The 20590-nt window shown below is 39.9% G+C and overlaps 1 protein-coding gene across 1 annotated transcript; it reads right to left on the bottom strand.

Moving 5' to 3' along the window:
* Positions 1 to 1963: 1963 nt before the first annotated feature.
* On the bottom strand, positions 1964 to 18757 carry NDUFV3 (NADH:ubiquinone oxidoreductase subunit V3). Its single transcript, XM_066621301.1, has 4 exons — positions 18632 to 18757; positions 11386 to 11479; positions 4876 to 5697; positions 1964 to 2219 (listed from the first exon to the last, which is right to left on the bottom strand). The coding sequence occupies exons 1-4, from the start codon at positions 18755 to 18757 to the stop codon at positions 2053 to 2055; spliced, it is 1209 nt and encodes a 402-aa protein (XP_066477398.1). The 3' UTR covers positions 1964 to 2052.
* Positions 18758 to 20590: the final 1833 nt, after the last annotated feature.

The raw sequence follows: 20590 nt of genomic DNA, 5'->3' as shown, positions 1-20590 counted from the left end.
AGTAGATGAGGTCTTGTACAGAGTTCTGCTTTGATACAGCAGCTCAGATTCTCAAAGGCCTTAGTAAAATCCAAGCCTGGGGACTTACAAAATCAAAGCTTACAATTGAAACACTTACTCAGCTGGGCTTATGAAGTGCATGGTTTTAAAGCTCTATGCTTTAGCAAGCACAGCTTTTCAATTTGCTTAATTACTATTAACATTATTTAACATATTCCAAGAAGGTGAAACTAATCTCAGAACAAAGGCTAAGCCAAGATCAGGTAAACGTGGAAGGAAGAAGAGATCTAAAATCATGTTTATGCCACTCAAAGCACATTGCTTCTTAATTTCCTTTGCAGGCACAGAAACCACTTTTAAATACTTGAGCAACACATTTATATGGGTGCTTTGTTTGCTTTTAGTTATGAAACACTTTTAAAATTAATTAATTGGCGAGACCTAAAACTAGTCTCAGTGATATGTGGCCAGCAGAAAGCCAACCCATTAAATTTATATTCTCAATCAAATGCGGCTACATATGTCTAACCCACAAACAATGAAGACACTCACATTTCCTATTTAAAATTAAAAAAGCAGAAATAAGCCACACTACCTCCCAATTGTCAAATAAAAGTTTTCAAAAATATAAAAACTATTCCTCACACTATGGCATGTTTTGCCTAAATTAAAGTCAGAGAGTGGGAATGCCCCTAAGCAAAATTGGTTTTAATAATACTTACAGTCCAACCCTCACTGGCCATTACACCGCCGGAATGCATGTTCTGGCAGTATATTACACTTTCCAGCTGTCACAAATTTGACAACACCATAAAGTGTGGTATTTACAACACTGTTGGATACAATAAGTGGCCAGGTCTGCGTGGTGATGGACCATAGATGCCCACCAGCTCAGATAAGGCTGCATAGGGCCTGTGAAGAAGGTGGGGAGGGGCAGAAGGAGAAAAGTAGAAAAGGAGTGGAAGGTGATCAGATCAGGACTGCGAAGGGGACAGGTTCTGTGGCAATGATGCCCCCCAAACTCCATGTTGGTGTCGCTGCATCACCACACAGAAAGTCAGGTAGGATTGAGCTGTTAATTCTTACTGAAAAGATCACAAAAGCTAAAAGGTAAATTAGATCACTGGCCAATAAAATCAACCTCAGGCTGCAATCCTAACTGCACTTTCCTGAGAGTAAGCCCCATTGAACAAAATAGGACTTACTTCTGAGTAGACCTGGTTAGGATTGTGCCCTCAGCTTGTTAACATGGAAGCAAGAATATATCTCTTGTTGACCGTATGAATAGAACCGATGAGGCTAGTCTACAAGCCTGCATTTTCAGTCACTTTCTAAATTAAGGTAGTTCAAATCTTAATTTAAATTCTTTGCTTCATTCTTAGCTCTCAGTCCTAGGGCTGTACTTTGGACCTTGTACAGTAATACGGAAGGGTACTATATCTATGTGATCTCCTATGCTTCACCCCAGAATGGTATTCTTTGCATATCTGCAATTAGGGACAGGCCTTCAGTTTGCATAAGCATCTCTACAAAAGTAGAACAACTGCACTATTCTGTGCTCAAATACCCATTGCATTACATCAAGCTAAAAGAATCCTTAAAATTCACCAGATAACACTGGGTCCCTAAAAGTTCATCTTTATTTAAAACCATATCGAACACAGCATTTGATCAAATGTGCCTTGTTCATCAGAGTTCAGAACATATTGATAGACCCTGCTTTCTAAGATTCATGCAGAGCACCTATCTAGATAAAGCAAAACAGTACAAGTGTGCTTTTAACAAAATCAAGAATGTACTGTACATAAATCGATTTCTTCCAAAAGGTAAAAAATGTGGCAATTTAAAACAGAACCAAGCCTAAACATTAAATTACATTTGATGGATACTAATGACACTTTCAATACTGTATGACCTTTCAGACCAGAGGATTAACTTGTTAAAATAACTGATAACCATCGACTTAATTTAGAGCACTTTAATTGTAACAAATATTATTTCATTGTCAGGATTAGCTTGTTTATTGGTTTCTGCATATAATTTTAGCTTGATTCAGTGCCAAGGGGATATTCTCCCAGAAGATGGTTGAGGCAGCCTGAATTTTGACAGCTCAACATCATAATCCACAAAGGTGAATGGTGTATACTCATGATGCTGCAGGTTCTTGTAGGTAGAAATGTCAAAATCCTCTTGAGGAATTGCAACTGTTGGCTTGGCCCCTATAGAGGGGGAAAAATTAAACACTTGTGAACCCCGAGATAAAAGAAGAAACATTCTTTCTGGATGAGTCAGATTTCATATGGCTGGAGAGTCCTTACACATACTACTGCTGAAGACAGTTACTAACTACTGATATGTTTACAGGAAATCAACAGTAGACATCTATGTTAAAAGAGAACTTGAACCTGTAAAATTGTTAAATCTATATACTAATAGCAAACTCAGGTTATTGATTGCCTATCAGTCTGTACACAAAATTCACAGCTAGACTATGCCTTCTGCATACTCAAGGGACTTCCTAGGTATGTAGAAGAAGAAAAGTTTGCAATCTGAAAGGAAAGCAAAAAGTCTGATGCAGACTCAGAATGTTCAGTCCTGCCCCCTCCCTTTCCTCTGCTCCCTGCCCTCCATGGAATGTTGAGGTGGGAACAGAAAAAAACAATAGAATTTGCAAGGAGGGGTGCACCCACACAGGGAGAAGGAACAGAAATGCTTGTTTGTATTTTGTCACAGTAGTTCTCACTACCTAAGAGGCAAGACGCTTTTTAAAGTCAGTGACTTGTTTCTTTGGCATTGGAAGCTACTGCTGTGAAAACGGAAAGCACCTCTCTGACAAGCTTTCGGAGTTTGCACATGAATGTTCTACCTTTGGACCTACAGTTCATGGATGCATTTTTATTATGTTACATCATGCAGCTTCTCCATTAGAAGATGAAGACACTGGAGAGTATCCAAACCACAGAGAGATATTTGCAGTTTTTTCCCAGTGAAGTACTTCACTCCTTACTTTCCCCCTTTCATTATGGAGTATGCCATAACAAAAGCTACAAGATATCTGCCTGTTCTTCCTTCAATAGATCTCCACAAAGAAATAAAGCATGCAGTGAAAGCCCTGATGTTGCCATGCAACTTTAAGTGGCGTATGGTTGTGTTCATAGGTACAAAACTCCTATAAAACATCTACCCATGCAGACAGCAGAAAATTTTAACACTATGTTAAGGGGGAAAGATTTTGCACAATTTCACATGTTTGAGTCCCATTTATTAACTGAAAAAATTCAGCAAGTCCTTAAACTTCTGCCACTGAAATCAAGGGGATTTAAATTACTTGACTTGAACATGACCCAGTATGTACATCCACAGCCAAATTTGACTTTTAATTTTCTTGATATAAACATCAAATAGTTCTACTAACTGCCATTGACTTACATCAAATAGTTCTACTAACTATTTAGAACTAACTAAATAGTTCTACTAACTGCCACTGACTTACAACTTAACAGACTATTAAATAAATCTGTTTTAAACGTTTCACATTATATCTTTCCCAACTCAAATACGTTTTCTAGGCCACAGCAGAGCCAAAGTGAAAGATGATAACCAAAAACTGTTGATGCGTTTTCATTGTAAAAGTATCTCATTTCATCTATCCTTTTTCAGGCACTAGTGCCCTCTGCTGGATGCACCGAAGTCCAAATAGTTGGAAAACTCTCCCCACCACCCCTGAACTTTAAGCTTCCTAAATGTGTATATATCAGTTTGTAAGTCATCCTGATGATACGTTTAGCCCAGTGGGTTCCCTTGCTTTCCAACTCAAATTCATCTTGCAAGTAGACTCAGTATTTTCTCTGCATTAAAATTGAAATTATTGGGTAAAAAAATAAGGTGTACTGGTAAAAACTGTACAGGTAAAAACTGTACTGAGCTTGGAAGACCATGATAGTGTGACAGAATAAAAAGGCAGAAATAAAAAGGCAGAATAAAAAGACAGCAACAAAACGATAAAGAATCTGGTTTAGAAGGAAGAACATACCCAGTCTTTGGAATTACAGAAAATTGGCAAGACCTGATATTTGGTATATTTTGAGACCAAATAAGAGCTCTAGGAGGGTTATGAGACAAATGAGAATGTTAACAGAGATATTTAAGAAAGGAATAATATTTGGAGAAGTCATATGCTGTGAAAATCTGTCATTTTATTGCTAGAGCTGGGCTCTGAACTTATGTCTTTGCTAGCCTGGAGGCACGACTTCATCATTCTGCTGGTGTCAAAGTCAACTTTGTTCCTTGTGATTCCATCAGCACAAGAAAGTCAGTTTCTACAACTATCAGAGCACTGCAAGAGAAAAAGAGAGAGGAATATAGAAGGAACACTCAGTTCCAGCAAAAAAGCAGCTGTTAAGCCTGAGGGCAAATGCTAGGCAGGAAGAAGAAGAGACTGCAAAACAGGTCATTCAATAGCTTCATTGTGCATCTACCAAAATTGGGACAAAATTCTGATTTCATTAAGGCAGCCCATTTTCCTGGGGCACATTTCAGTGTTGAAGTTTCCTCCTAGTTGTCTTTTAAAGTTTCAGAAGATAAGAGCACTGGAATAGAAGCATTAAGGCAAATGCAATGAAAGTCACCTTCTCCTATTAATGTTAAGCCAAAGGAATAAGAAATTAAGCATCACTGAGTGCAATGTAAAGAACTCAAAGTAAGAAGGTTTGCTCAAATAGATGCATGAAGCTCTTTTAAAAAAAATAGTGGAAGAAAATAGTTACAGAATGTGTTCAATAACATTAACTATTATTTAGAGTACAAGATGTGTGCTCAGTAAGAAGCCCTCAGCCCCCACAGGCCCAATGCAGAGCAAACAAGATAAAGCAATACCCTGTGGAATGCTTTGCTGTTCAGACTGAACTCCTGCTTCTGGGATGATCCCCTCCTTCATGGTTTCTACCACTGATGTTCTGTCATTCAAAGCCTCTTCTTGTTGCACAGTAGTATCTGTTCCTTGCAATTCAGTCTCCTGTATCTCCACAGCTGCATTTTTTTCTTGTTTCAGCAAAGTGGGATTTTGTGCCACATTTTGTTGAGGCCTTGATGGAGTTCTAGACAGTTTGCTTGCTGTCACTTCAGGGAGAGATGCCTCTACTTGCTTAGATGCAACTTCCGTAGACTTTTGCTGGCCTGCAAGTTTTATTTCCAAGTTTATGCTCTTGAAAAATGTTTCATCAGGCCTTTGTATTGTGGGCTGTATTGCCAAATCTGATTTTAACAATTTATTATCAGCTGTTGTTTGATGTAACCCCTTCTGTTTGACTGAGGACTCTGCACTGCTGAGACTGTAAGGTGCACTGTCCTTGTCTTGTTCTTGGGGAAAGTGCTTTTCAGTTCTTATTTTTATCTTCTTTGTTCGGTTCTCAAAACAGATGGGATCACGTCTTGGAAATGACACTTTGGTTTTTACAGTATCTTTCAAAGCATTAACTTCCTCTTCAGAATCAGAGCTAGAATCCGAATCAGAGCTTGATGAAGAGGAAGACTCTTCGTCAGCCAACTTCTTACCTGTTGAAGAGGAGACAGACTCTCTCGCAAGGGTTTTCTGAGGAAATGTTACCAAGGTTTTTCTTGCCAAGAATTTCCTCAGGTCTTCATCTGCTAGCTTTACAGCCCCATCAGGCTTAGTGCTACTTATGGCCTCACCTTTATCTGTAAATTGGGGACAAGAATTAGGAGACAGCTTGTAAGCAAGTTCAACTCCTATTTTGGTGGCTAATAGTTTGGTGCATTCCTATGGTGCCAATTACATTTAGAAAATGGCAGAGAGTAGAATGCCATTTTTGAAGTTAAATTTTCAAAGTTACGCTTTTTAATACAGAATTACACTCTAGATATTTGGAAGGATCAATGCTTTGCTTCAATGTATACACATTAGTTGAGAAGCTGTGTTCCTATCAGTAGCTGCTTTTCATTTTTTAAAAAGTAAGGGAATCCTTTATTTGCTGAGGTACTTACACAAACAAAGTGGCATATTACCTCTGATGCACTGCTTGTAAACCCTAAATTGTCAGAAACACACTGTTTCAATCTGTGAAGTAGAGATGGAAACACTTTCCCATCTTCTCAAGTGCACTGTGAAGAGTATATTTAAGCACTGTGGTATCCGAGTACCTAACTTGCATTAAAAAATAAGTTTTATGAGAAATTGATTCAAACAAAGCACTTCAACTCTATCACAATGTTTGACATTTGCAGCATAACCTGTCATGAGCATTACCTTCATATATAATGAATGCCTTTACATTGAAGCAAAGCTCTTGCTTTTTTCAAATAAAAATACAATGCTTGTTTGTTATATTTATTTTTGCTTGTAATAGTTGCTTCCTGTGCCTGGTTCTTACAGTGGCCACAATGAAGTTTACTGGTTCTCTTCCACCTGTATTAACTATGTTGATCCGTCTTAAGAAAAATGTGAACCAAGGGCAGCAGTCATAATATCTATTCCTCCTTCTCTGAACATAAGGCCTGCCTTGGGAAATCAGATCAACATCTATTTACACCAGGAGACTCCAAACTTTTCAGTACGAGGGTCACATCATACATTTTACACATTTTCGCAAAAAAAGAAAACAAAAATAAAACACCTCAGATTTATAAATGAATGAAGGAAATTTAAAAGAATGAATAAGTTTTACTTGGATCTTTTTGTTGTAATCAGCGTAATATGATTCAGAACAAAAGAGAAATGTGACAACTGCAAAGAAACAATGCCAGGCTTAAACGGAGAACATATATAATGAATAAAAATGTCAAACACTAACAAATGTTCCGCCAAAAAAAGAAGTTGCTGTGGGCCAAATAAAATCTTGTGGTGGACTGGATGTGGCCCCTGGGCCGTAGTTTGGAGACTCCTCATCTATACTATATATATATATATATTTTTCCCATCCAGGCGATAGATAGCCACATGCTTCTTGGCATTCACAAGCAGAAAATGAAGATTTTCCCTATTATTTGATCTCAGCATGAGGTTATTTAAAGGCATACTACCTCTGTATATGGAGGCTCTTCCATAAATCTAATTCCTTTTAAAAAGTCATTTACACTTGCTGCCATCACCACAACTTACAGAAGGTACTACCTTAAGATAATTGTACAGGAATCTTACTTGAAGCAGGAAAAAGCAGTTTTACAAAGCTGCAACTGCTAACTATAGGGATGAGCACTAGAAGCACACAGCAACAGCAAATGTATTGGGTTTAGGGCCAGAACTGCCATGAGACATTTCGCCATCTCAAACAACTGTACTGCACAATCCATGAGGTGCATCTTGGAATCTCTTGCAATGTTTCAAAGAATGCTGGGAGAGCAACACAAGATGCTTCACTGATGTACCTAAAAATATTATGACCTCAAACCATTTCTTGGGTTCCTTGTGCAACTGGACCAAACCTAGCAAACAGCAAAAGCCTCATACAGGTTGAGTCTCGGCATCCATGAGGGTTCCAGTCCCAGAACTCATGTGGATGGCAAAAATCACATTAAAGCAAATCTATTTAAAAAATATGTCCCTTTGCTAGGCAATTTAAAAACAGCCTTGCTGACCTTTGTGATGTGAGACAGAGTCATATAGGCAGACAATTCATCCATTAGTCTCTCTCCAGGCGCTTAGAAAGGCTTCACTCCCTTCACCCAGAGCAAAGTGATTATCTTTCTTTCACATGCTAAGGGGGAAGGGAGGGGTTGTTTGTCTTGGAGTGAAGCTGTTCAAAGTGCCTGGAGAAAGAATGATTGATGGATTGTCAGCTGGCTGCCCTCTCTTGCATTAAGGAGGCTATTGTTAAACAACTTTTTTCCTTTAATTTAAAGGGTCCTTCTCATCCTGTTGAGATAAAACCACAGGTAAAAAAAATCCATGGATAATTAGGTTATACCTGTACTTGAAAGGGCTGCATGTTTTGCCTATAATTATGGTGATTAGCTTCACTGTAAGTTTTCTGTGCAATACAGATACATTTGTTGCAGAGTGCCTCACTTCTTCCAGGAATTGTTTTATAGTTTCGATGAATCTTCAGGATGCGTTGTTCTTTTTCCAAAGAGAGCAGTGAGTTAGGTGGAAGACCACAGATGCAAGACTCAAAAATGTAGAACAGAGAGCTTTTCACATCTCCTATAACTGCTGCATAGTCCAACAAAGCACCAGGAACTAGTACTAACAAAGTAAAATTAGATGTCCCGTTGTTTGCTTCTCACTAACTACATGTACCTGAGTTTTTTTTCATCAGAATGGTTCCGGATCTCTGGGTTACGTCACAAATTCCCAGTATAAGGAAAACTAGATGTCATGAAGAACAGTCCTGGCTTAGTTTTCTTCCAGACGTGCTAGTTTTCTATATTTCTATTTGTGCATAGCAAATATTCAAATGTATAGCTCCACCTGCAGTCAGAAGTTGCACAGTGGATGTAGATATTTGTTACTTCAAATATTTCTAAGAACTAGGTTCTAGTTGCTTTGGAAAAACATGGGAATCAGTCAAAACTACAGAGCAGTTCATGGCTCTGATTGGAGCCAGCCTTACAACAGTTACTGGTTCAGTTACTGCTTTTGTCCCTGTGCTGCCTGCTTGACAATTCCAGCTGGGTCTTGCCCCACATCTTCTGAACAGAGACTTTCATACGTTAGCTCTTGGGTCACACACTGCTTGAGTCATCCTTTGTGCACAAGAAGATTCTAAAGTCAGAGAAGAAAATTTTTGGTACAATGTGCTAGGATGGTACATTTCCTTGATTTGCTGCTAAACGTCCTTGCTCCAACCACTCATGGCAGTCCACAGCTTGGAGTCACTTAAGGTTATTCATGCTATGATCACAATGCAGGGTATTAGAAAGCTTGCTTCCAGGAAAGTTAATACATTTCTGAAATGTCCTTGTACCGTTAAAGAAATAATGCCCACAAAATATATTTAGTAGACAAGCCAGCAAGGAACTAGGCTGGTGCAGATGATGGGACATTGACAATAGAAAAGGGATGAAATCATCAACATGGAGCATTAGCACTGGAAATTTGTTCAATATTGGAAAAAGGAGGACAATATTTAAAAGCATGGTATCAGAAACGTTGATGTTTAGCATATCAGTCATCAAATTTCTGCTCAGAAACATAATTAGGGTCTGAACAAAAAATGTATATTAAGTCAATGGCTCCACCTCAGCTATCTTCTAAGTAGCAGCACCTACTAAGCACTAAGTAGCAGCACCCCAATTGACTGCGCATCATATTCTCTCCTTGTCAAGTGCTACTAAATTGGCTCTAGTTGAAAAACAATGCATTACCATCAGTGATTAGACTGGTGTATAGAAATGTCACTTTCACAAAGTGGTTTAAGGACACAAAGCAGAAGAATGATATGAAAAGCAAAGGGGGCTACACACAGAAAATTAGCAACACCTAATTCAAATGCACAACATCAGAAAAGCAATGACTAGGCACTCCATTTTTTATCTTCCATTAGCAATGTCCACAGTCCTCATGGCAAATGAACACATTTAGTATTCTGTCTCAACCTAAATTACATATGCTATGCCACAATGTGTAAAGAACCAGAAGAGGGCTAAGATCTGATACTCTTTTGGTTCCTCCCTGCTATGATTTTTACAGGCTGCAGACTTGAGAGGTTAAGGTGTGTTAGAACAAAGACACAGTAAGAGCTAAACCTGATATGAAGGATAGAGAGACAAAATGAGAGGCGGGGTTATGACACTGACATGTATGTCACATTGTCTTAATGACAAATTAAAATTGTAATTGAAATGGTTGGGACCATACATTTTAAAGCAACATATTAAAAAGAAAGAAGTGCATTCTGAAGGTATAATAGCACTTTCAAAACTCAGAATATTAAATTGCTGTATTAGATGCTCAAATGCCAAGTAAACAGTTACACAAGTTCTCACTGAGTTGTGTCTAGTGGAGCAAACACAGAAATAAGGTGGCATTTTGTACAATGGTGTGTGCAGTTGTGCAAAAGATGTGGAAGAAACTGCACAATAATGTGGCATCAACAAATTTGATATGCTACATTTGTGTTGCACAACATGTTGCATAGGCACAAAGTCAAGTCAGGATTCTGCTCAGTTCCACATGCACAAGCCCCTTTAAAGCAAGCAGAAGAATAACTTAGGATACAACTTAACAATCCAATCTGGCACAAAAGAACATTTGAACTATTAACAGGAGAGATTTCAAAGCACCAGAAAAACATTTCTTCTCTTGGAACATACCCTCAGGTTGTTGAGTCATGTGAGAAGATACGCCCAAATATAAAGTTCTGAAATTCCTTGAATCTAAACAACTCTAAGCTTTGAGTGTTTTTTAAAAAAACCCTCAAGGTCTAGTATCTAAATAGCAAACCATCCTTTACTTATGTCTATTTTTCAAAGTAAGCAGAATATTTGGCCATGCACAGCTACCAGTAATAAAAGAAAATTATGCTGCAAGGCCAGCATTATGCACATACGACTCAGACATTTGTGTAGAAGCAGCCTGGGCCCTTCAGTTTGGAGCATGCAGGCAACTACTTTTCTTGCAAGCAATCACTTCATGTTGAACAGGGGTGTAAAACATAAAGCTCATGGGCTAAATGCAGCCCCAGAAGCAATTCCTCCACCCCACCATTATAATTGGGATCTCTCATACCCTGAAAATATGAACAAGATTTGCACATTTTCTCTTCCGTCATTTGCAGCTATGTGAGAACAAAGTGCTTATTTCTGGCCATCATCTGCTTAATGATGTTACTTTCTACTTAAAGTGTCACTTCTAGCCTTCAGCAAGCACCATGAATGCAAACTTCAGCCCTCTATATGAAAAGATTTTGACATACCTGACATAGAATCAAATTAAGAAATTGAATATTCTCAAACTGACAAGTAGGAAAGTGCAGATTTAAAAAATAGCTAGAAGAAGATATGTAGCTGGGAGAGAATGGAGATCTCAACTGCTGTCTTTGAAACTTGCTTGAAAGGACCTGAGCTGAGAGGAAGCATCAAGCTTGGAAAGAGGCAAATTAAGAAATTTTCCTAGGGGCATATGTGCAGCGGGTCTCAAATTTTTGGTATCTGGAGACCTAAATAGTCTTGGATAGCCCTGCCAGCTACCAAATAACTATTGGAACTTTGGGTGATTACCTATGGAACACAATTTTTGAAAAGTAATAGCATAAGTCCTTTATAAAAGAATGCTGCCTCATCCACTAGACATAATTTTAAAGCTTTGGATCTTGACATTCAACAGACCAGAACACTGCAAAACCAAATCTAGATTAACAAGGCTGCAAAAATGAGAGTTATGAAAAGTATTATCCGCAATAATAATTAAACAAGGAAAGAGTATCTTACGTTTTGCTGAGTATTTTTTGGGCTCCTCTGATTTGGTGCAGAGAAAAACTGTGGTAGGCAGTCTTTGAAGCCCCCATGCTTGTAGTTGTAAAGTCTACAAGAATTAAGAAAGGCATAATTAACAGTTTGTCCTTTTTGGGTAGCTAAAAATTATCAGTTCTGGGTAAAAGTAGAAAGCACAATATAGATCAAGATGGCTAAGAGGTTGGGGCAGCAGTGATAAAAACAGAGAACTCAAGAGATTCCTTTCACAGCACTAAATAACTTGGCCCAGCAGAGCCCACTCAGGTTAGGATTGGGTTGCCCACTTCAAGCAAACTATTGAAATGTTTGAACTATTGAACTATGAAATTGAAACTATTGAAATGTGGGCTCAGTGGTTGATAAAAAAAACAAACTATAGCAAATCAATTTAAAAAACAAAGTTTCTTTGCTCCAGTGATTGAAAAACAGCCTTGCTGACCTTTTGACTCTAAGAGTCATTAAGAAAACAATCCCTCAGTACTTCACTCAGCCCCTCCCTTCACCAATGCAAAATGATCACCTTTCTTTCATGTGCTGGGGGAAGGGAGGGGAGTGCAGGAGAGAGAAGGACTGATCAATTGTTAGTCTGCTGCCCTCTCTCTTTCTCTCATTAAGGAGGCTGTTGTTAAAGGACTATACAGTTTTTAAAACTGATTTTAAAGGGATGCATTTTTCCCCTTCTCCAGCAATCAGCACATTCTTTCTCATTTGCAGGGGCCATTCGTGTTGAGGCAAATCCGTGTATAAATAGGCAAATCCTGTACTTTCAAATAAGTGAGTTTTGGTCAAAGCACTAGGTAGCATAATAGGTACCATTCAGAAAAATGTTTCCTTTGCAATAGCTTGAAAGAGACAAACAATCTTGGGCTGTCTATGATGCTATTAGAGATTCTCCATTTTGTAAAGTCATTGTTTATCTTTCTCCTGTACCCCACAATACTCACTAGGGATCATCCTCCTCACTCACCCATATTTTATTAACTACTGTATACATATTCACATTTACTCCTCTTAGTAATACTAGAGTAAATGCCTTTGGGACCATTCTGGTGGCCTTGTGTCCCACTTTGCCTGGCCTTTAGTAGCAGCCAAAGCAAGACTGCCTACTCATGAGCGAGTGATTGATGCTCAGTTTTGCTTTCCACAGAACTCAATACATTTTCCTTGTCAGCTTGGAGGTAGGTCTTTTCAAGAGTTTGTTGGGCCTGTGTTCATTAGATCAAGACCATTCTGGTGGTGCTGTGTTCCTCTCAGCCTGCCCGTCAATGTGGACTATGGTAAATTTGCCTACTTGTTAGTAAACATGCATGTACAACTCCATTTCAGTTTCCATAGGGCTCAATACATTTTCCATGTCAGCTATCAGCTTGTCAGTTTCATGACCCCACTCAAAATTGGGCCATGACCCAAAGGTGGATCCGGATCCACAGTTTGGGAACTACCGTTCTACATCATAGCAGAATATTAGATGCATGAAGGATAACATTAATATAGCCACCAGGTTTTTCATAGGCTGTAGTTTTCATTATTCTCTAACTATTTGACCAGAACACAAACCACGGGATATCACTTAAATCTAAACTACTAAAAATGTCAAGCATGCATAAACAAACACTTACTGCAGCATTTAAAGCCTCTCTTCTACCAGAATAATCAAAACCTGTACCACTAATAGACCCAGAAGCAAAAGTGTGAAAATAAAAGCTGTCCAAGTCAATACTTGAACTTCTAGAGAAGTTAATGCATCAATAAAGGCCAGCACTGAAGTGGTTTAAAAATGTGTTTGCATTCAATTAACCATTGCTCATGATAATTATTACTGAGCCCTTAAGTGTTCACCATACAACTCCTAATTTGCATATGTATAATGATGCTCTTGTACATCCTTGAAACAACAAATTTTATAACAATCTGCTGAACCTCAGTCTTCTATCTTAGAATTGACGAAAGTAATAAACATTTTTGGAAATATATCTGGTTATTTGATCAATTGGACAAAATTTGAACTGATACAATTCGGAGACAATAAGGCACATAACATATACAGTGCTTGGCAATTTTGATGATGTTCAGCTGTCATTAAATATTAATTCCTAGAGATATATCACAGATTATTGCACTGAATATTAATACACTTACAAATGAAATAGCATTGGATCTAGATCAGTGTTTCTCAAACTGTGGGCTGGGACCTACTAGTTGGGTCATGTGAGCCAATTTCAGATGGGTCCCTATTCATTTCAATATTTTATTTTTAATATATTAGACTTAATGCTACCATCATATGTGACTGCATTTGGGGAAATGTTATAGACCAGGGGTGCTCAAACTTTCAACTTTAGGGATGCTGGACCTTTAACAAGTATATAGAAGAGAGAATTTCAGCAGGTGCAGCTTGTCATCTGTGGGATGACAAGCTGCACCTGCTGAAATTCTCTCTTCTATACACTTGTTAAAGGTCCAGCATCCCTAAAAGTTGAAAGTTTGAGCACCCCTGTTATAGACCTGTACTTTTAACAAACTACTATGCATATTCTTGATAGTAAAGGAAACTTACTCCTGGGTAAGTGTGGGTAGGATTGTAGCCTAGGATAATTAAAAATTTTCCTGCTTGATGATGTCACTTCCAGTCATGACATCACTTCCGGTGGGTCCCAACAGATTCTCATTCTGTCCCGGTGGGTCCCAGTGGTAAATGTGTGAGAACCACTGATCTAGACAGATTAGCCCCTTTAAATTGGTTCCTGTGGAGCAAAGTCAAAACAAAAGTGAATATTATCCCTCACATTATATATGTAGTTTGTGTAATCCCTTTAAATATACCATAGAGATATACACATAAATTTTGTTTAGAAAATGTCCCCACCAAGAATTTCCCTGAAAAAAAAGTGCAACTTCAATATATTGAAAGAAGATTTGAATTCCCAGATCTCAGTTTAGATCATCAGTCATATCTTCTAACTTCTACCAACCACTGGGATCCACCAAATTCTACTAAACCAACTTGGGCTATTTTGGAAGTTTCTTATATGGCACCTCTTTATAAATAGATGGTATTGGGATCCATATGGGTAAAAAGGACAGAGTTCCACATACAGTTTCTTCAGTCAGATATTTGTGGACAACAATTTCTAGGAAGTATACCTTTGAACCATTTACACTAAGTTAACATTTTGGGCTAATTCTGAATTTTAAATAGGGAAGAAATCCTTTTTGTGAAGGAACTGGACAAATGGAGCAATTTTTACTTTATGACCAATTAATTGGTCAAGATGACGAGTCTCTCTTTCAGTAGGTTGAAGGGTAAATATGATCTACCTCGTATATAGGCTGAATGGCAATATTTTCAACTACAGCAGTAGTTCTCACATATTTAGCACCAGGACCCACTTTTTGGAATGAAAATCTATCCGAACCCACCAGAAATGATGTCATGACTAGAAGTGACATCATTAAGTAGGAAAATTTGTGACAATCCTAGGTTACTATTCTAACCACACTTAACCAGCAGCAAGTTCCATTTACTATCATTGTTAAAAGAATATACATAATAGCTTGTTAAAAGTACAGGTCTGTAACATTTCCCCAGATGGAGTCACATACCATGGTAGCATCAAGTCTAATATATTAAAAATAAAATATTGAAATGAATGGGGACCCATCTGAAATTGGCTCACATGACCCACCTAGTGGGTCCCAACCCACGGTTTGAGAAACACTGAACTATAGCATTTGTTAGCAGCCAAATTTGGACCTAATATATTATCAGCTTCTCAACTACCTTCAATTTTAGAAACACTGAGACTGCTGAGAAAAAGAAGCCTTCAGTAGTGGTATATACCACAGACACCCGCCCATAAGTTGACCCCACAGATAAGCCAAGGGCAGGTTTTGAGCAAAAAATCATGGAATTTTCTATGACCCTCGGGTAAGTCGGGGGTTAAACTTAGGGGGGTGTCTGACTATAGTTTTGGCCAGATCCTGAAAAATAACTTACCACTGATTGTTACCTAAGAACTGTAGTCTCTAATTTATTAAAAACATAGTAAAAGATCATAAGTTACATTTTTATTCTTTTTAAATTCTGGTCTTCACCACCTTTTTATAAACACTATCAGAGTAAGTGCACTGTAAAAAACATACCAGTAGAACAGTGGTTCCCAACCTGGTATTCATGTACTCCAGGGACACTCAACAGGACCTTTAGGGGTACTTGAAAAAGAATGGAAAAATGGCAGAAAAAGGCAGGTCGTACTCCAGAATGCCTTGCAAGGATCAGCAAGGCAGGAAGGGAGGTAGCTAGTTGGCTGTGAAAGCCCCACAAGTAACTAGTTTTGGGTCATCAATTCATGTATGAACCAGTGATTGAAAACCAGCACAGTAAAAAAGTTGAAACACAATATGGAAAATGATCAATCACCCAGAATTTCTCAGCACACTTCTGGTGCAAAACATTGCAAAGGCAGAGTCTTCTTCAAACAGATAAAAAGAGAAAATATGTGATGAATACATGAAGTCTGGGCTTTCATATAGAGGAGATGAGGGCTTGTATTATTAATTACAAACATTTTGCTAATATGAAGGGTACAATTTATGGAAATAGGCTGCCAAGGGATATGCAAGTGAAGAAGGTTGGGAACCACTGCAGGAGAACCATGAATCAAATCTACCTTTAAGATGTCAGGTGTGTTAAGCCAGAAGCTCTACATATAACATACAACCCATAACACATAACTGAGAGTGTGCAATTCAATTCACAGCAGAGAGATGCAGCTGCATATATTTGCAACCCTTTTTACTCAGAAGTAGACCCTCTGCTTTCCATGGGTGTTATTCTTAAGTAATGGTGCACTGAACTGTAGCCTGAATTGAATTTCTGATGGAAAGGAGGACCGCATCCTGGTGTTGAAAAAAAAGACTTCTGCCAAATGCATGAATTGCAAAAAGGAACCAGGTTGCAGCAGCAAAAGGGAATGGAGGAGAATAAAAGGTTAACTTCGGCTGGAATTTCCCAGGAAAGTTACTACAGAACAGCCATTTTCAACCTTTTTCAGCTCAGGGAACACTGTCAAGGCACTAAAATTGTCAAGGCACACTCCCAGTTTTTTACTTACATTAAATTACAATATTACAATTAATTTATAATTAATATAATTAAATCATTACATGACAAAGGGCACAATCCTAACCAGGTCTACTCAGAGGTAAGTCCTATTTTGTTCAATGGGGCTTACTCTCAGGAAAGTGTGGTTAGGACTGCAGCCAAAGACTGGGGGGGGGACTACAATGGGGGGGGAAATGTGCCTGTAGGACTTACTTCTGAGTAGACATGCCTAGGATTGGGCTTTTGGTTGCACTCTTTTTTCTCAAATACAGGAGCAGGCAACAGGCACTTAAATAATAATAATAATAACTTTATTTTTACCCTGCCTTTCTCAAAGGGACTCAAGGAGGCTTACAACAGGTTAAAACAGATTAAAAACATAATTTAAAAAAAGATAAAAGCATATTAACACATATCATAAAAACAGTAGTCAGATAAAAAGTAGTAAAAAGGTAAAAAGAGCATAGAGCAGCAAGTCATAAAAGAATCAGGCCTGTAAAAAATTAAAAGATGTTGAAAAGATGTTAAAAAGGCCAAGAACTCAGAAGGCTTGTTTAAACAGAAGGGTCTTCAGGCCTTGCCAAAAAGTCTCAAGAGAGGGAGCCATTCTTAAGTCAAGGGGAAGGGAATTCCATAGCATTAGTGCCACTACTGAGAAGGTCCTATTTCTAGCCGATGCCCCAGGCGGCTCCCTAGTCAGTGGCACTTGTATAAAGGCCTTCTCTGATGACCTAAGAGGACAAGCCGGATTGTAAGAACTTCTCTCTCCTGCTCTTCCCCACCCCACCCCCTCCCACAGGGACATTCCCCTCATCTCATAATTGGAGTTAGCAGCTCTCCTACTGTCCCTCCTCTCACTTGTTTGCACCTTCCAAAGGTCCAGAATCACTTGCCTCACATTCTCCCCCCCATTGCCTGCTCCTGTATTTCAGAAAAAAGTGTGACCATAAGCCCAATCCTAGGCATGTCTACTCAGAAGTAAGTCCCATTATAGTCAATGGGGCTTACTCCCAGGAAAGCGTGGATAGGATTGTGGCCCTCCTCTGAAAGGCAAAGGTGAGGCAGGGAGGGTCGCTTTGGGGAGCTGCAAGGAAAAGCGACTTCAGCCAGCCTATTCTTAGGCTGGTAGCCTCAGCAGGCTCACTGGCTGCAGACTCACTTGCCTGCTCCCTCGTTCTCACTCCACCCAGCCCTCCTCCAGGCTTTTCTGGTTGCCCAATCAGCAGGCAGGGCAGACAAGGGACTTGATACCCAATCCTAGGCCTGTCTACTCAGAAGTAAGCCCCATAATAGACAACAGGGCTTACTCCAAGGCAAAGGAGGATGGGGTTGTAGCCTTCCTCTTGCTCATAGCAGGAGATGCAAAACAGCCTTGGCTGCTCCCCCCCCCCCTTTTCCTCCAGGAGTCAAAGCAGTCGCTTCTGCAGCTGCTGCCTGCCTCCTCTGGCCCCGCACAGGGGGTAAAAACAGCTGGTATAGAAACAAATGAGCCTGCTTTAGCAAGAACCTAAACTTTTCAGAGTTGAAAGGCTCTGCCCTCTGATTGACCTGGAGATAAGGCGAAGTGGTAATTGGAGCTTGATTTGGGGGAAGGTCATTTATTAGTAGGGTCAATCCCCCACAGCACAGTGGTTGAAAATGACTGCCATATCCTGTGGCAAGGAGTTCCACAGATTACATGCAGGTTAAAGAAATATTTTCTTCAAGTCAAGCACAAGATAGCCTGACCCCTTAATTCTCTACCCCCCGCCGTCTGATTCTTTCCCTGAGGATGGTCCAAAGCTACAACCCTGTGCACGCTTCCTCGGAGCTAAGTCCCATTACACTTAATGGAACTGACTTCAAAGTAAGTTTAACCCAGTTCTGCCCAGCCCACAGGTATACACATTTGATCCTTGTTGCGTATATGCAACGTTGGGCAGAAATGGCTTAGAGCCCAATCCTATGCAAGTATACTCAGAAGTAAGTTCCATGATAGTCAATGGGGCTTACTCCCAGGTAAGTGTGGACAGGACTGCAGCCTTAACCGACTGGCAGAGCGTCCAAGGCTGGGGTGGGGCAGCTCTTGGCACCCTCAGGGTGACCAGCCCCAGAGTGACCCCCCCTGAGGGCGGTTACCTTGAACGCCAGGACCCGGCCAGCCTGGCTCAAGAGGGCGGCCGCCATCCCTCCGCCCTTCCAGTCGCAGCAGCTTCCCAAAAGCAAAGGCAGTCCGCGCCTGGGGGTGAGGCTCGCTGCAGACATTCCACCCCGACTTCAGGTGCTGTTCAGTCGGCTCCTGAGCTTGTGCACGGCAGGGCTGAGGGGAGGACGCGGTGCCTCCTAGTTAGGGGGGTTGGCAGCAGAGAGTGGGAAGGATGGGGGTCTCTCTGGGGCAGGGGAGGAGGTTCTCCTGGACCTCTCTCTGCTCAGCAGGACACAGGAGCAGCAGCCATGCCCCAGCAACAGACACTCACGAGGGGGAATCTCTCTCCTTCCCTCTGTCCTTATTAACAACCCAATCCTATGCTTGTCTACTCAGAAGTAAGTCCCACTAGAGTCAATGGGGCTTACTCCCAGGAAAGTGTGGCTAGGCTTGGGTTGTCAGTGACTGCCAGCTCTGAACATTCAAGAGTGACTCACGTTTGCAGGCAGCAAAGTTGCATTTTGACACAGTTCTGGTTGGAAAGCCTGTAGGGCAGTGGTTCCCAAACTGTGGGTTGGGACCTGCTTTTGGGTGGGTCGCCAAAGGCTGATGGACAGATCTGAGAAATAATTGCTTCAAGTCCGGAGGCTGTTCAAAAATTGGCTGAAAAAGACCCTACAAAGAGCTCAGCTCCTGCAGTTTGCAAGCATGTGTAAATATAGGAAGATGAATGTCTGAGTGTCTTTTTTCTGGTTATTATTACTTATAAATAATTTAAATAATTATAAATTTAAAATTATCATAATAACTATAAATATATATTAATAAAATAGTAATATATATTATATTAACATATATTAGCATTAATATAATATATTTATTAAAATAAATATAATAACTATTCCTAAATTATAAATAATTATTTAAATAATTAAATTATTTCTTTCTAGACCTTCTTTTTAAAACGTCTGGTAAAACTAGGTGGCTCCCGATAGCATGTTGTTTAAAAAAAGTGGGTCCCGGTGCTAAAATGTTTGGGAACCACTGCTAGAGGGAAAACTGAATATCAGATCACTAATGTTTGTTGGGAGGACCACTATGCAGTTGGCATCTGTATCTCCTGGCTGAGAAAAGTGGCTCTTGTTGAATGTTTGTCTTTTCTGTCCATAATAAGAGCCTTTACTGGGGACTCCCCCCCCCCTTCTGTTGTAGGTCATCAAGGAAGGTGATAATGCATTGGGCAAATTGGGCTCTGCCAAGTGAATAGAAAGGTGGCTAATCCTCAGGTGTATGTACATAAGAAAGTTGGGTTTCTGATTCGAGAGTTGTCCTTCCTACTCCTATATACAAATTAAGATAATCAAGAAAATTGCCCGGCTCAGGAGTGGAAGGAACTAAGGGCCAAATCCTATCCAGTTTTCCAGTGCTGGTGGAGCTGTACCAACGGGGTGTTCACTGCTTCCTGTGGTGGAGTGGCAGTCACAGAGTCCTCCTCAAGGTATGGGAATATTTGTTCCCTTTCCCTGGGGCTGCATTGCGGCTACACTGGTGCTGGAAAACTGGTTAGGATTGGGATTGGATTGGATAGGGCAGTGATTTTCAATCTTTTTCCTCTCATGGCACACTGACAAAGTACTAAAATTGTCAAGGCACACCATCAGTTTTTGGACAATTGACAAGGCACATCTTTCTGTTGGTGGGGGGCTCACATCCCCAATGGTCCTATTAATAAATGATCCTCCACCAAACTCTCATGGCACACCTGGGGACCATTTGCAGCACACCAGTGTGCCATGGCACAGTGGTTGAAAATGGCTGGGATAGGGAGTAAGCTCCTATTGATTTTAATGGGACTTACTTCTGCGTAGGCATGCAAAGGATGGGGTTCTTAGCCCCCTTCTTCTGGAGAACAGTTTATAGCTGGGAACAGGTACTGTGGAACATGGGGTTTG

Source organism: Tiliqua scincoides, chromosome 3 (genome assembly GCF_035046505.1).
Source record: "Tiliqua scincoides isolate rTilSci1 chromosome 3, rTilSci1.hap2, whole genome shotgun sequence".
NCBI lineage: Eukaryota > Metazoa > Chordata > Lepidosauria > Squamata > Scincidae > Tiliqua > Tiliqua scincoides.
This window is presented reverse-complemented; position numbering and strand designations above follow the sequence as displayed.